This window comes from Anomalospiza imberbis, chromosome 23, assembly GCF_031753505.1.
Source record: "Anomalospiza imberbis isolate Cuckoo-Finch-1a 21T00152 chromosome 23, ASM3175350v1, whole genome shotgun sequence".
NCBI classification, from domain to species: Eukaryota; Metazoa; Chordata; class Aves; order Passeriformes; family Viduidae; genus Anomalospiza; species Anomalospiza imberbis.
In genome coordinates, this window is record NC_089703.1 from 6,340,089 (window position 1) to 6,354,444 (window position 14,356).

The window sequence follows — 14,356 nt, forward strand, 5'->3', positions numbered from 1 at the left end:
GAAGCAGAAATAATTCCAGGGGAAGTTCAGTTGAGAAACCTCAGTATAGGAACGTGCGCTGTGTGTTTTTTATCAGACCTCAGGAGAAAGTGCAGACTCTGCTCAAATTTCTTTCCTTAAAGTTTCTAAATGAAGCATAATTTCGAGGAAGCCTCAATAATTTCCAGCTGCCTCTCAATTGGAAACCTGTTAATCAATTCCTGAGGAGTAAATCCTCAACAGTTCTTACTCTGAGCTGTTTAAAACCTTGAGACTTTTTCTGTTGTGTTTTGCAGTCGTCCTCGTTCAGCAGCATCACTGACTCCACCATGTCCCTAAACATCATCACTGTCACACTCAACATGGGTAAGAGGACAAGCCACGTTTTTTATGATGAATTTCAGTTGCTAGAGATGTATTTTGTATTTACCTGGATTCCTAATCCAGAGCTGGGCCATTTTCACCAGCAGATCAGTGTTCCTTCCAGGGAAGGAGCTGGAACTGCAGGATGTGGAGTTAATGGTGAGGGATTGGGGTAGAAGGGGCACTGGAGGTTTGCATTTCTGCTGCTCGTGTGTTTCATTTGTCAGCCAGGCAGAAATGTGCAGGGCTGCCAGCAAATTCAGCACCTTTCAGCAGCACCAAACCCTTTCTGTTCTCTGACTTGTGGAACAAACATTGCTTAATGTCATCAGTGCTAATTTCCAGGTGTGGACAAGTCTTTTCGGTGCTCTTCCTCTTGATGGGTTTTTTTTTAAAGTAACACTGTCTTGGATGAAAAAATCCTGTCTTTAGCAGCCTTTCCCTGGAGGTGCCAGACAAATATTCATCATTAGAGCAGCCTGAGATCATTGCAAGTCAAACCTTGCCCTGCTGAGGTGTTGAGGTGTTTCAAAGCTGAAACAGCCTCGCTCTTTGCTATCATTCCAATCACTTTGCCTGCTTTTTTTCCCCTTCCCCACCCTCCACTTTGTGTCCATCTAGAAAAGTACAACTTCCTGGGAATCAGCATTGTGGGGCAGAGCAATGACCGGGGTGATGGTGGCATCTACATCGGCTCCATCATGAAAGGAGGGGCGGTGGCAGCGGACGGGCGCATCGAGCCAGGGGACATGCTGCTGCAGGTGGGTCCCTGTCCCCAAATCCTGCTGCTCTGCTCTGCCATCCCACCAGCCCCACGGGCTGTGGTAACCAGGGAATAGAATTTATTCATCCTCAGAGAAACGTGGCCCAAAGATCACTGAAATCAGTGATTTTTGTGAGGCATGAGAAATGACATCTCAAAGGAATGGAAGCTGTGAGCAGGCAGATAAGTTGGGGGGTTTAGTGAAGTAATTAAAACACCATTAATTAATGAAGTAATTAAAACACCTTTAGCTTTCCTGCTGCAAGGGCTGACCTCTGCTCTCTGCACTGTTTCAGGTGAACGATGTCAATTTTGAGAACATGAGCAATGACGATGCCGTGCGGGTTTTACGGGAAATAGTCTCCAAACCAGGGTGAGCACATCACAAAACCTCTTCCTATTTATCCTCCATTTATCTTCTTCCATTTCTCCTCCATGTGCAGTTGTTGGAGCTGGGAAAACCTCAGAGAAATCAACATTCTGTTATCCGTCAGCATGACTGAATCTCAGCATTGAACTTCTCAGTGTAAATGATGAATAGGTGAGGTTGGTTCTGGCCAAAACCAACACGAATTGAGGAGTTGCCTGCTTTCAGCAGGGCTGTTTGTTTATGTGATGAGCATTTTAATATCTCAAGAGCTGATCATCCAACACATTTCACCACCAGTGCTCATCATCTGTGCAAAACCAGGAACATCCTGATGTGCTTTATACTGAAAATACTCTAACACTTCTCAAAACCATTCTCAGAATGTACTTGGCAACTGCTGGATAGGAATAAATTTGTTTCAAATAGTTCTTGTAGCATTTTCAGCTCTGTAGGAAAGTTAAGAGTCATCCTTACCTGTTTTCTTTCTTCCTAGACCTATCAGCCTAACAGTAGCCAAATGCTGGGACCCTACTCCCAGGAGTTATTTCACCATCCCTAGGGGTGAGTACACATTTGGACTCTCTGCTGGGTTCCTGGGAAGCCCCAAAAATCTGGAATACTTTCACCTATTTTGGCATCTAACAGATTCTACCCATTCAGTTCTTTTATTTGTTTACTTTTGTTTGGGGAGCCTGGGGTTCCACTGCCCATTGAATTCCTGGGAGTTTTTCTCTTGGATCAAGCTCCTGACATTCTGGGAGGTGATCTTAACCTTTCAATTCATAAAAGGTTTGGAAATAATTACACCAAGTGTTAAAAATCCTCATTTTCTCACAGCGAACTTTTAGAGAGGTCTGAGTCTTTTGAAGATGTGAGGGAAGCAGCAGTGATACACATTAAAATAAAAAAAAAAGAAAATTATCTTGTTTTCAGTAGCAGTAAAAGATCTGTGCTCATGTGCCAACCACAGCTGCCTCCTGCTGGTGAGGGCTGTGCTGGTGGTGCTGGAACCAGTTTGTTCCCAGTCCACTGAAGATGAGGGTGCAATAAATGCAAGATTGGTGCAGACTGGGGGAGCCCCCTTGAAACCCTTAGGAAAACCAGGAAAACAACAAGAGAACAAGAGAAGACCGCTCCGATCTTTCAAAATGTTGGTCTTTTCTGCAAGTTTGACCCCATTTTCTGAGCCCTTTTTCTGGGGCAGACTATGGGATGTGACTCCTGTGAAACCCTTATTAAAACAGTATAACCAAAAGAAAACCCCTCAGATCTTTCAAAATCTTGGTGTTTGCTGCAAGTTTTGACCCCTTTCTGATCTCCCTTTGTGGTGGTGCCAACTACAGGACCTCACTCTTATGAAACCCTCAGAAAACCAGAGAAACAACAAGAAAACCAGAGAAAACCCCTCAGATCTCTCAAAACCTTGCTGTTTCCTGCATTTCTGACCCCATTTTCTGTGCCTTTGTGGTGGCACAGCCTAGAGGACCTCACTACATTGAAACTCTTATTAAAACCAGTATAACAAAAAGAAAACCCCTCAGATCTCTCCCAATCTTGGTGTTTTGCTGCATTTCTGACCCTCTTTGCTGTCCCTTTGTGGTGGTACAATCTGTGGGATCTCACTCATGTGAAACCCTAAAAAAACCAGAGAAACAACAAGAAAACCAGAGAAAACCCCTCAGATCTCTCAAAATCTTGGTGTTTGCTGCAAGTTTTCACCCCATTTTCTGTCCCTTTGTGGTGGTGCAGACTGTGGCACCTCACTCACATGAAACTCACAGGAAACCAGAGAAACCAGAGAAAACCCCTCAGATCTCTCAAAACCTCGGTGTTTGCTGCATTTCTGACCCCGTTTTCTGTGCCTTTGTGGTGGCACAGCCTAGGGGACCTCACTACATTGAAACTCTTATTAAAACCAGTATAACAAAAAGAAAACCCCTCAGATCTCTCCCAATCTTGGTGTTTTGCTGCATTTCTGACCCTCTTTGCTGTCCCTTTGTGGTGGTGCAGACTGTGGCACCTCACTCACATGAAACTCTAAAAAAACCAGAGAAGCAACAAGAAAACCAGAGAAAACCCCTCAGATCTCTCAAAATCTTGGTGTTTGCTGCAAGTTTTCACCCCATTTTCTGTCCCTTTGTGGTGGTGCAGACTGTGGCACCTCACTCACATGAAACCCTAAAAAAACCAGAGAAACAACAAGAAAACCAGAGAAAACCCCTCAGATCTCTCAAAATCTTGGTGTTTGCTGCAAGTTTTCACCCCATTTTCTGTCCCTTTATGGTGGTGCAGACTGTGGCACCTCACTCACATGAAACTCTCAGAAAACCAGAGAAACAACGAGAAAACCCCTCAGATCTCTCAAAACCTCGGTGTTTGCTGCATCCCTGACCCCGTTTTCTTTGCCTTTTGCTCGCAGCTGAGCCGGTGCGGCCGATCGACCCCGCGGCGTGGATCTCTCATACCACGGCCATGACGGGAGCGTACCCCCGTTACGGTATGAGCCCCTCCATGAGCATCACCACATCTACCAGCTCCTCACTAACAAGCTCAATTCCCGAGTCGGAAAGTAAGTCACCCCCTGGCCAGCCCAGGGCAGGGGGCTGCTCGGGGCCACCAGGGCCCGGCCACGGGCACGGTGACAGCGGCGGCGCCAGCCAGGCCTTGAGTGGTTTCTCACGCTTGGGGAAAGCAGGAAAACTTTTGGCAAAGGTTGGAGGTTGATGTAGAGGTGTTTGGTCAGGGTTCTGTCTTCAGGGAGAAGTGGTTGCTGGTGGGTTTTAATGATAGGTTCAGGTTTTTCCACTCAGGTGCATTTTGGTTGGTTTTTAATAAATTTGAACAATAACGTTCATGCTTTCATTTGGGAAATCTTTCCCTGATATTCACGTGGCCTTCTTTTATACTTTTTTGTGGTTTTTTTGTATTTCTAGAATTTATTGAGCAAGCTAAAACCAAATTTAACATCCCACATGAAATTATATGTTTAGATTTCAACTTTTTTCCTGGTTTGGCAGTCTTGAAGAGCCATCTCCATGAAACCAGGAGGTTCCAGTTTAGGTTCAGGTTTAGGTTCAGGTTTGTCCACTCAGGTGGATGGGAGAGCTCCCTTCTTCCATTAGGTTGATTTTTAATAAATTTCAACAAAAACGTTCGTGCTTTCATTTGGGAAATCTTTCCCTGATATTCACATGGCCTTCTTTTATACTTTTTAATCTTTTTTTTTTTTCTCTTTTTTGTATTCCTAGAATTTATTGAGCAAGCTAAAACCAAATTTAACATCCCACATGAAATTAAGGTTAGCTTTCAACCTTTTTCCTGGTTTGTCAGTCTGTGGCAGTCTGAAAGAGCCATATCCATGAAACCAGGAGGATTTTAAACCTGAGCCAGGAGGTTCAGGTATAAGTTCAGGTTTGTCCACTCAGGTGGATGGGAGAGCTGCCTTCTTGCATTTAGTTGGTTTTTAATAAATTTCAACATTCATGTCAGTGTTTCATTTGGGAAATCCTTCCCTGATATTCACATGGACTTATTTTATAATTTTTAATTTTTTTTTGTTCTTTTTTATATTCCTAGAATTTATTGAGCAAGCTAAAACCAAAACCAAAACAATAATGTCATTGTTTCATTTGGGAAATCCTTCCCTGATATTCACACGGCCTTCTTTTATACTTTTTTGTGCTTTTTTATATTCCTAGAATTTATTGAGCAAGCTAAAACCAAATTTAACATCCCACATGAAATTATGGATAGATTTCAACCTTTTTCCTGGTTTGTCAGTCTGTGGCAGTCTAAAAAAGTTCTAAAAGTTCTAAAAATCCATGAAACCAAGAGGTTGCTATGATTCAGAGAGGTTTCTTGAATTCAAAAGCCTCTCAGAGCACTCTAATCACAGAATCTTTTTAGTTGGAAGGGGCCCACAAGGATCATTGAGTCCAGATCTTAAGTGAATGGCCCAGACAGGGATCAAACCCTGTTGTTGTTTTTAACACAGTGCTGCAACTCCTTATCTTAGAAAATTTATTTAAAGAGTTTTAACTCTTCCTTTTATTTAACTCAGAACGACACTTTGAGGATTTTAAAGACCTGTGTGGTATTGGATATAAAGTCCCTCAGATTTTATGAGCTGGAATTCCACCTCACCTTGGAGGGAAAGTTTTTTTTTTTTTAATGTAGGCGTTTTTAGCCATCAGGCAGCACCACTGAGGGGAAATAATCTGCAGCAGGAAGCAAACGAACCCCTTTCCTGCTGGCTGCTTTATCCTGAGATGTGTTTTGAGCCTTTCAGGTACTGCTGGAATCCAGTGTCTCTGCTGATGGCTGTCAAACAAGTCTGTACTCAGCATTCCTCTTGAGCAATTCGTGTATCCTGTGCCTTGCTGCTAGTGCTGGGGTTGGGAAGTGGGGAGCAGGCACCCTCTCAGTCAGACTTTGAAAATAAAGGAATTTGGGAGCAGAACCACATTTCTGGAGACAGCTTCTCATTTCTGTGCCAGTGACTGAGAAGATTTCCTTTTTGGAATGCAAGAGAATAAAGAGTAACCCCTGATTTTTACTGTGACCTCTTCCTTCAGCTCAGCCCTGTGACCTGCCCTGACCTGGGTTGGGTGAATTTTTAAAGCTGACTGAATTCAGACCAAAATGGGAGCATTTCAGATACATCTCAGCATTTGCCATGTTTGTACAGCAACCAGAATTTAAAAAATACAGATTTTCTGTTCATATGCAGATCTCAAGTCTCCAAGAAAATACAATTTATTGCTCCTCAATATTAGTTTGGTGTATTTTTTTCCCCCAGACTTGTTGCTTTTTTGCCACTAACCAAACTAACTTAAAGCAAAAGCAAAGTTTTAGTGTTTATTTGAGGTTTGTAAGTATTGAAGCTGCATGCAGAGCTGGTCTGGGATGTTTTCATGCATATTGGCAGTGCATGTATGGAAAGAAACATTTTCAGTTTTCATTGTTTCACGCTTGCTGTACCTTTTTTTATCCAAAATTTTTGGGTGGCTGGAAAAGGACAAAAGTGGTTCCCTTTGTGCTTTTGAAAGGTGGGTGATGTAGGGAACTGGGAGGGGAGGAGGGTTTTGGAATTCCTGCTGGAGAAGGGTCTGGGCTACAAACACAGATAAAAATGAATTTTCTAGGGCTGGAAGATGGGACAGGAAGGAGGATTTGACAAATTCAGCCTCAACCCTGTTGTGATTTTATTGTAAAAACTGATCAGAAAAGTGTGAAACCTCTGGGGATCCAGTTCTGCCCGTAATGGTGTGAACTGGGAATGGCTGAGGAGGCATTTGGCAGTTTTTTTTTAAAGTCTTCCACAAAAAAGATTGAGGGCAAAGCAATCCTGGGAGGAGTGGGTTGTGAGGGGACCCTGGGAAGGATTTTTATAAGAAAATCCCTGATTCCTTCTGAGGAAGGAAGATTTCTTTTGTAATTTCAGTTCTCCCCACGAATGTCCAGATCTTTAAATAAAAAACTGGACATGGGTTGAGCCATGTTCATCCTCTTTCTCCTTGGAGATGGGTGGTACTCCTGACAGTGAACCCCGAAAGAACAAACCCCAAAATCTTGTCCCACAGAGTTCTCCAGGGGGCTGTTCCTGGGAAATTGAACTGGAAAATGATGGCTCACAAAAGCCCTTGGGTTTCCAGTCTTGAAGCAGAGTGGATCCTGTAGCTGCTCCGGGAAGCCAAGACTTGGGGACTAAAAATCTGAAAAATTGCTACAAATGCTGTAATTCACTCTGTGGATGAGGGTGCATTTGGGAACCTTTGTGGGTTTTGGGTGGTTTTGTTTTGTTTTGGTTTTATTTTGAGGTTTTTTTAGGGTTTATTGTGGTTTTTTTTTTGGCATCTGTTGGTAAAACTGTATTTTTGTTTCATCCAAACTGGGAGCTGAGAAGTTCCTCCAGCCTGAGTTCATTTCAAATCAGCCTGTGGCCTCTCTTCCTTTTAGAATTAGAAGAATCTCCCTTAACTGTGAAGAGTGACATGGCTACTATTGTCAAGGTCATGCAGCTGCCAGACTCAGGCCTTGAAATTCGGGACAGGATGTGGTTAAAAATCACCATCTCCAATGCAGTGATAGGTAAGCAGATCCCAGGAATGCTGAAGGGGAAAAAAAAAACCAGTGACTTAATGGAAAAAGGTTCAAAAAACTACCTTTTAATGAGCTTTATTTTCATGTCTGTGACCTCTTATATTCCATTTATGGACAGGAAATAACTCTTGTTCGAGCTTGGCTCTCCAAAACTGTTGCACATTTCTCATTCCCACACAGAGCTGCTGCTTAACTCTTTGGTTTTATATCTCAGGTTCTCAGGTGGCTCTAGAGACCTGCCCAAGTTCAGCAGAGCAGCTGGAATTCAACCACACAACCTTAATAAAACCCCTTAATTCGATTGAAAATCACCACAGCCAGTCTGAGCTGTGCTAATATTTAGCCAGTCCAGGCTGTAGTTGCTTTTTTGCTCAGGGGTTGGAACACAGGTATTTTGGCAAGCTAACATCTGCCTCTTGAGGAAGGTGACTGCCAGAGAAGAGTCAAATCCAGAGGAAAATTCCTTTTCACTCCTGCAGCTCAAAGGGGTTGCATGGTGTGTGTAAATAAGAAAATTTAAAATCAATATTAAAATTAATATTTAATTAATAGTAATTATTAAATCATACATTTTTCATGTGTGTGTTTAGTGTCAGTGTCCATGTAGGTGTTCAGCTGACACAGGTTGGCTCAGATAATCCCATTTTAGATATTCAGATGGCACAGTTTGGCTGATATAATCCCATTTCAGGTTCAGCAGGCTCAGTTTGGCTCAGATAATCCCATTTTAGGTGTTCAACCAGCACAGTTTGCCTCAGATAATTCCATTTTAAATGTTCAGCTGACACAATTTTGCTCAGATAACCCCATTTTAGGTGTTCAGATGGCACAGTTTGGCTCAGATAATCCCATTTTATGTTCAGCTGGCACAATTTGGTTCACATAATCCCATTGTAGATGTTCAGATGGCAAAGTTTGGCTCAGATAATCCCATTTTAAGTTCAGGTGGCACAATTTGGTTCAGATAATCCCATTGTAGATGTTCAGATGGCACAGTTTGGCTCAGATAATCCCATTTTAGGTGTTCAGCCAGCACAGTTTGCCTCAGATAATCCCATTTTAGATGTTCAGCTGACACAATTTTGCTCAGATAATCCCATTTTAGGTGTTCAGCCAGCACAGTTTGCCTCAGATAACCCCGTGTCTCCTCTTGGTGTCCCCATTTCAGGAGCAGATGTGGTGGACTGGCTTTACACACACGTGGAAGGCTTCAAGGACCGCCGGGAGGCCAGGAAATACGCCAGCAGCATGCTGAAACACGGCTACCTCAGGCACACTGTGAACAAAATCACCTTCTCAGAGCAGTGCTACTACGTCTTCGGAGACCTCTGTGGCAGTAAGTCCCCAGCTGGGAAGGACAGAGCTGTCCCTGTGTCACTTTTGTGCCTTGAGGGTGCTCGTTGTCCCCTCGTGTGTCCTCATGATGAAGAGTTTCGTGAGGAGGGATTTCCATGAGGGTGGCAGAGCTCTGGAGCAGCTGCCCAGGTGAGGGTGGAGTCTCTCTGGAGATATTCCAAACCCAGCTGGACACATTCCTGTGTCACCTGCTCCAGGATTGGTCAGGGGGATCTCTAGAGGTCCCATCCAACCCTGGCTCTCCTGGGGTTTCACAAGGGGTGTCCCAGAACAGGGGAACCCTTCATTACCATGGAATTGTGGACAAGTGGCTGGTGCTCCCTGGTAGCAAGGAGAGCTCTTGGAGGAGGATGAACCCATCAAACAGAGCACTGAGGACAGCAGGATTTATTTCTGGTGGTGCCACACTGATGGATCAGGTTTAGCTTTTCTATTTTTCACATTCTGTGCTGATGTCTCAGGTTTGGGCTTTTCTACTTTTCACATTCTGTGCTGCTTTAGTGTGCGGCTCTGAGCTTCACATCAGGGGATGCTGAGCTCTCTGCACAGAGCAGGGAGACAAAACAATTCCTTCTCCAGCTGGGCACCAAGGACAAACGATCCAAACCTCAGGCCCAGGAGCACAAACAACGTGGGCTGGAGAGAGGAAAACAAGCAGGATGGGACTGCATGGGCTGGAGCTGGAATGGGACAATGAACTCCAAGATGCAAATGGAGCAGAGCTGATCATTTTGTGATCAATCATCCATTTTTTGGGACCATTTGGGTTCATCTTGGGTGCAGCCCTGGCTGGGCTCTTGTGCTGCCCAAGGTGGATCCATGAGGAGATCTTTAATAAATCCCTGCTTTATTCTTCAGCTCTGTCCAGTCTCTCTCCTAGCTCAGCCTTCACAAGGCATCAGCCCATTCCCTGCTGTCAGTCCCACTCAGTCCTCACCCTGTCCTCCCCTTTTTCTCACCTCTCACTGCTGGGTGAGAAGGCTGATCCCAGGGCATCGCTAAGCTTCAAATACCTCCATAAATAAATTCACAGTGATCATTTCACCTGCTGCTGGGTAAGAAATGTTCCCCTTTTTTCTTTCCCAGATCTGGCTGCACTGAACCTCAACAACGGTTCCAGCGGCGCCTCGGACCAGGACACCCTGGCTCCACTCCCACACCCCGCTGCTCCCTGGCCCTTGGGCCAAGGATATCCCTACCAGTATCCTCTGCCCCCTCCTTGTTTCCCACCAGCCTACCAAGACCCAGGCTTTAGCTATGGCAGTGGCAGTGCAGGCAGCCAGCAAAGTGAAGGTAAGACGGGATCAATTCGGTTTGAATTCCACAGCTCTCATTGTCCCCCACCATCTGCTTGAGTTCCTTGGTGCTGTCCGTGCTTGTCCTGTGGTTTTGGTTGCTCCCTGCATGGATTGTGCGCAATGAATCGAAGGTGTTTGTGGCTCTGGAGGAGTGGGTTTGGCTTTCAGCTCTCTGTGGGAACTGCCAGGCTTAACCCAGTCAGGAATTGCCAGCAGTGGGGTTGGTGTTGCTGGAAATGAGGCAATTTCTGTGCTGATGGCACAGGGGTTAGAACCAGGGTGCTCTTGGCTTTCATGTCAGTGCTCAGCACAAAAGGAAAATCACAGTTTTTTGTAAGTGGGAGGTGGCCAGCCAGGGGTTTCCAGGGCTGAAACACTGCTCCCAGGGAGGAGAGTCTCTTGTGACAGGGGCTGGAAGAGAATTCTGCATGGATTAAAGACCTGCCTTCCTCCTTTTCTGCCCTAGCATAATGCTGTGATTCATTTTTAACCTTAGTAAATAAAATAATGTCATTTTTTGGCTGTACAGATACTTTTTTTTAATTAGTTTTTTAAAAGAGTCACTCCCAGAGTGAGTTGTGCTTTTGGAAATGCTGCCAGTAAAGAAGGGGTGAGGATTCCTTGTGTTCTTCTTTGAACATCCAGTAAATTGGATGTCACTTATCCCTATTCAGCACAGCCAGTCAGATTTTACAAAATGGCACAAAAGGGTTTCATAACAGGAGCTTGCTCATGGGATTTTAACCCAGCTGCTTCTCACCTTATCCCAAAATAAGAAATATCCACGAGGAATCTCACAGAGGTTTTAGAACTGGAAACTGATTGCCCTGGACAGAACGTGGGGATGTTTTCTTGGCAGCTGCTTCTGCGAGCAGTAGGAATTCTCTCCCTGCTGCTGGAATAGGAAAGGAAAGGTGTTTTATCCATGCTGTGGAGAGCCTCCCAGAAAGTGCCCGGCTGTTCAGCTCTGAAAGGTTTCCACGCTTTTCCTCGTGGAGAACAATTTCTGTGCTGTTTCTTGCTTTGTAACTGTTATTCCCTTGTTTTGTCCTGAGCAAGCGTTAGACTGAAGGATTCCTAGAGGAATGGCTGACTCTAGGGGATTGGTAAGCTTCAAATGCCTCCGTGATGAATTCACAGCATGACCGTTTTTAGATTCTCGTGACCCAAGTGTTTAGCTGTATTTTGGTGGTTTTTTCTTTTTGTTGTTGTTTTTTTTTTTTACTTTTAAATTTTATTTTTATTTTGAATTGTCTTGGACGCTCGACCTGTCTCAGTGCACAGTGGTGTGACATTGGCATATCGACCTGTGGGACTGTGCTGCAGCAGCTCAGAGGGGAGGGGATCAGGTGGGAAAACCCCATCCCCAGGCTCTCCAAAAAAGAAATAGTCCAAATTTATTATGGTGTCACCCCTCTGGGTTGGATTTCTCTGCCAGTGCCCTTGCACTGCTCATTAACTGGTGGCCAGGTGGCTCAGGCAGGGGTTGGGAGTGCTGGAACACAAGGCTGCGCTGCTCACTCCCAGAATAGTGTTAAATTTGGGGTTTTGTGCCCTCTCTCATTCATCTGCACTATTAAATCATAACAATCAGCAAATACCACTTCAGAGACCCAGGCTTGGAATATTCAGTTAAAATCCAGTGGTTTTGTGGTCTGTTTCCCATCTCTCTGGCACTCTGCAGAAAATGCAGCCTTTCTCCCCAAAATCCAGTCTGGTTTCCCATCTCTCCAGTCAGCTGGAGCAGCAGGAAGTGATGGCATCTCAATAGGGAGCAGCCCAAAAGAATTCTGGTTTTCCCATTTCTGTGGCTCGTTTAGACTCAGAAGCTGGTTCCCTGTTCTGCTGGCTGGGGATCCTTTTTGGGAAGTCCATCTTGCACTAAGGTGCATGAATTTAATGGCATATTCCTTAGGCTGATCATTTGGATTAAAAAAAAAAAAATTAGCTTGGCACTGTCTCCTAATCTGTCTGTCATGGGAACAGAGCAAGACCTTCAGCTTCCTTAAAAAATCAGTTTTTGACGTTTAGTGCAGCTTGTTTTTAGTAACAACTCAGCTGACACTCAGTGGCAATCCTTTGGTTTTCCAAGGGGATTTAGTGGCCTCTCTTGGGAACAATATCCTGGTGTTACTGATTTGTGGTAGAGCAGTTCAGGAACTGTTTCCTTAGGGAATTCTCCCACAGCACAAGGCTTTAGGGAGGAATTGTAAAAGGACCACTCCACTGAAGCCAACAAAACCTGAGTGATCTAAGGGTGACAGAGAAGGCAGAGGGGCTTCTTCTGGAAAAAGTAATTTTAAAAGGAGTTTTAAAAGGACTTCCCCACTGAAGCCAACAAAACCTCAGGGATTTAAGGATGACAGAGAAGGCAAAGGGGTTTCTTTTGGAAAAAGGAATTTTAAAAGGACCTCCCCACTGAAGCCAACAAAATCTCAGGGACTTACGGGTGACAGAGAAGGCAAAGGGGTTTCTTTTGGAAAAGGTACAAAATAAAGAAGAGACAATTAGAATGAAACCTCATTTGCTCGAGTCAAACCTCAAATTCCTGCTTTTTCCTCCCGTTCCTGCTCCCCCTCTCTCCTGTCTGGCTGGAATTGAGCCAGGAGCTGGAGTTCAGCTGCTGCTTTCACCGCGCAAGCTCGGGGCCGTGGCCGTGTGTCCCCATGCATGGCACAACCCTCACCACCAGCACGCGGGACCCTCCCCAGAGCCCAGCTCATCTTTTCCTCTCCTCTTTTTGGCCTGGCAGGGAGCAAAAGCAGCGGCTCCAACCGGAGCACCAGCGAGACCAGCAGGAGAGGAGCGGGCAGGGAGAAGGAGCGCAAGTCCGGGGGCAGCGGCAGCGAGTCGGAGCCCGGAGCGCGCCGCGAGCGGCCGCTCAGCCAGCTCAGCCAGCGTTCCGCCAGCGACAGGAGCCACCAGAGCCACCACTCCTACGGGCCCCCGGGGGTGCCCCCCTTGTACAGCCTGCCCAAACTGGGCTCCAAGGTGCTGGGCAGCAGCGGCCCGCCCGGAGGGCCGCCGGTGCGCGAGCTGAGCGCCGTGCCGCCCGAGCTCACCGGGAGCCGCCAGTCCTTCCAGAAGGCCATGGGCAACCCTTGCGAGTTCTTCGTGGACATCATGTGAGAGGAAGTGCCTTCAAAAGACTCTGCACAGGGTGGGTTTTTTTTTGGTTTTGGCGGGTGGGTTGTGGGGTGCTCAGTTGGAAGAGGCTTGGCTGTCTTGCATGTCACACCTTTCTGTTCGCGAGTGTGTCGCAGAAAACAAAAAAAAAATCGACAAAACTGAACAAAAAGAAGAAAAAAAAAATACAAACCCCGCCCCCCTCGCCTACAAAAATGAACAACAGCATCTCCTGGGATTGTTAAATATCAGCAAACCGACGGCATCTTTTCGTTATGTTTATTTTTTTCTCCCCCCCCATCTCGTTTTGGATTGTGAATGGCTGGTGTATATTCACATCTTAATGAGCTTTGGTCATTGTGGCACCTACTTCAGTGGAATTAGTGTCTCTTTCTGGGCTGATTGGAGGACTGGTATTTCACATGACTTCTAAATTCCTGACAATGCATAGGAGCACTTTGATTTTTTTCCCTGCTTTTTCTCTTGCAAGGACAAAAGGACTGCTGGCTGGTATCTGGGATACTGCCTTGGAATGCTGTTTGTTGGATGCATCCATAGCTCTAAGCAGACATGGCACCCACAAGTGCTTGGAAAGGAGCAGGATCCAACCAATTCCTAGAGGAAAACAAAGTTGTGGCTACTTTCTGCTGACTAGGCAGTATAAATCAATCTTTCTTGGGTTCTTCGAGGGTTTTTTTTATGATATTCTATCAAGGCAGTGCTGGAGTCTTGCTACTGTATGTGTTCATTGTGCAGAACTTGTAAAGTTATTTCCTTCAGTTATTTCCTTATTTCCCAAGAGTGATTTTCCAGCTGCACTTGGTTCCTGGGCATTTCAGTCACATCCCTGCTGCCAGGTGTGGCTGTTCCCTCTGATGTGCACTTGCTTGCAGGTTGGAAGAGTTATTCCCACAGAAATAGGAAAATGGCTGCAGTTCTGTCAGCTTTGCCCCTTTGAAGGGGCTGTTTATCCCATTCCAGCAGAGAAATCCTGGCTCC

The 14,356-nt window shown here is 45.4% G+C and overlaps 1 protein-coding gene and 1 long non-coding RNA gene across 4 annotated transcripts in view; both read left to right on the forward strand.

Annotated features, from left to right (window-relative positions):
- Positions 1-14,055, forward strand: part of DVL1 (dishevelled segment polarity protein 1) — a 72,804-nt gene extending 58,749 nt beyond the window's left edge. Inside the window, exons 7-16 of one of the 3 annotated variants that reach the window (XM_068171720.1) lie at positions 276-345; positions 964-1,103; positions 1,402-1,478; positions 1,969-2,036; positions 3,895-4,044; positions 7,434-7,565; positions 8,746-8,913; positions 10,020-10,226; positions 11,291-11,337; positions 12,984-13,131. In XM_068171720.1, coding sequence (XP_068027821.1) covers positions 276-345; positions 964-1,103; positions 1,402-1,478; positions 1,969-2,036; positions 3,895-4,044; positions 7,434-7,565; positions 8,746-8,913; positions 10,020-10,226; positions 11,291-11,301 — 1,023 coding nt within the window. In that variant the 3' untranslated portion in view covers positions 11,302-11,337; positions 12,984-13,131. Of the gene's footprint in view, positions 1-275; positions 346-963; positions 1,104-1,401; positions 1,479-1,968; positions 2,037-3,894; positions 4,045-7,433; positions 7,566-8,745; positions 8,914-10,019; positions 10,227-11,290; positions 11,338-12,983 lie in introns of all 3 variants that reach the window. The other 2 variants (XM_068171718.1, XM_068171719.1) reach the window with 2 other exon arrangements.
- On the forward strand, positions 4,052-5,259 carry LOC137461898 (uncharacterized). The gene is made up of 2 exons (XR_010993530.1): positions 4,052-4,295; positions 4,932-5,259. It is a non-coding gene; the product is annotated as an uncharacterized lncRNA (long non-coding RNA).
- Positions 14,056-14,356: the final 301 nt, after the last annotated feature.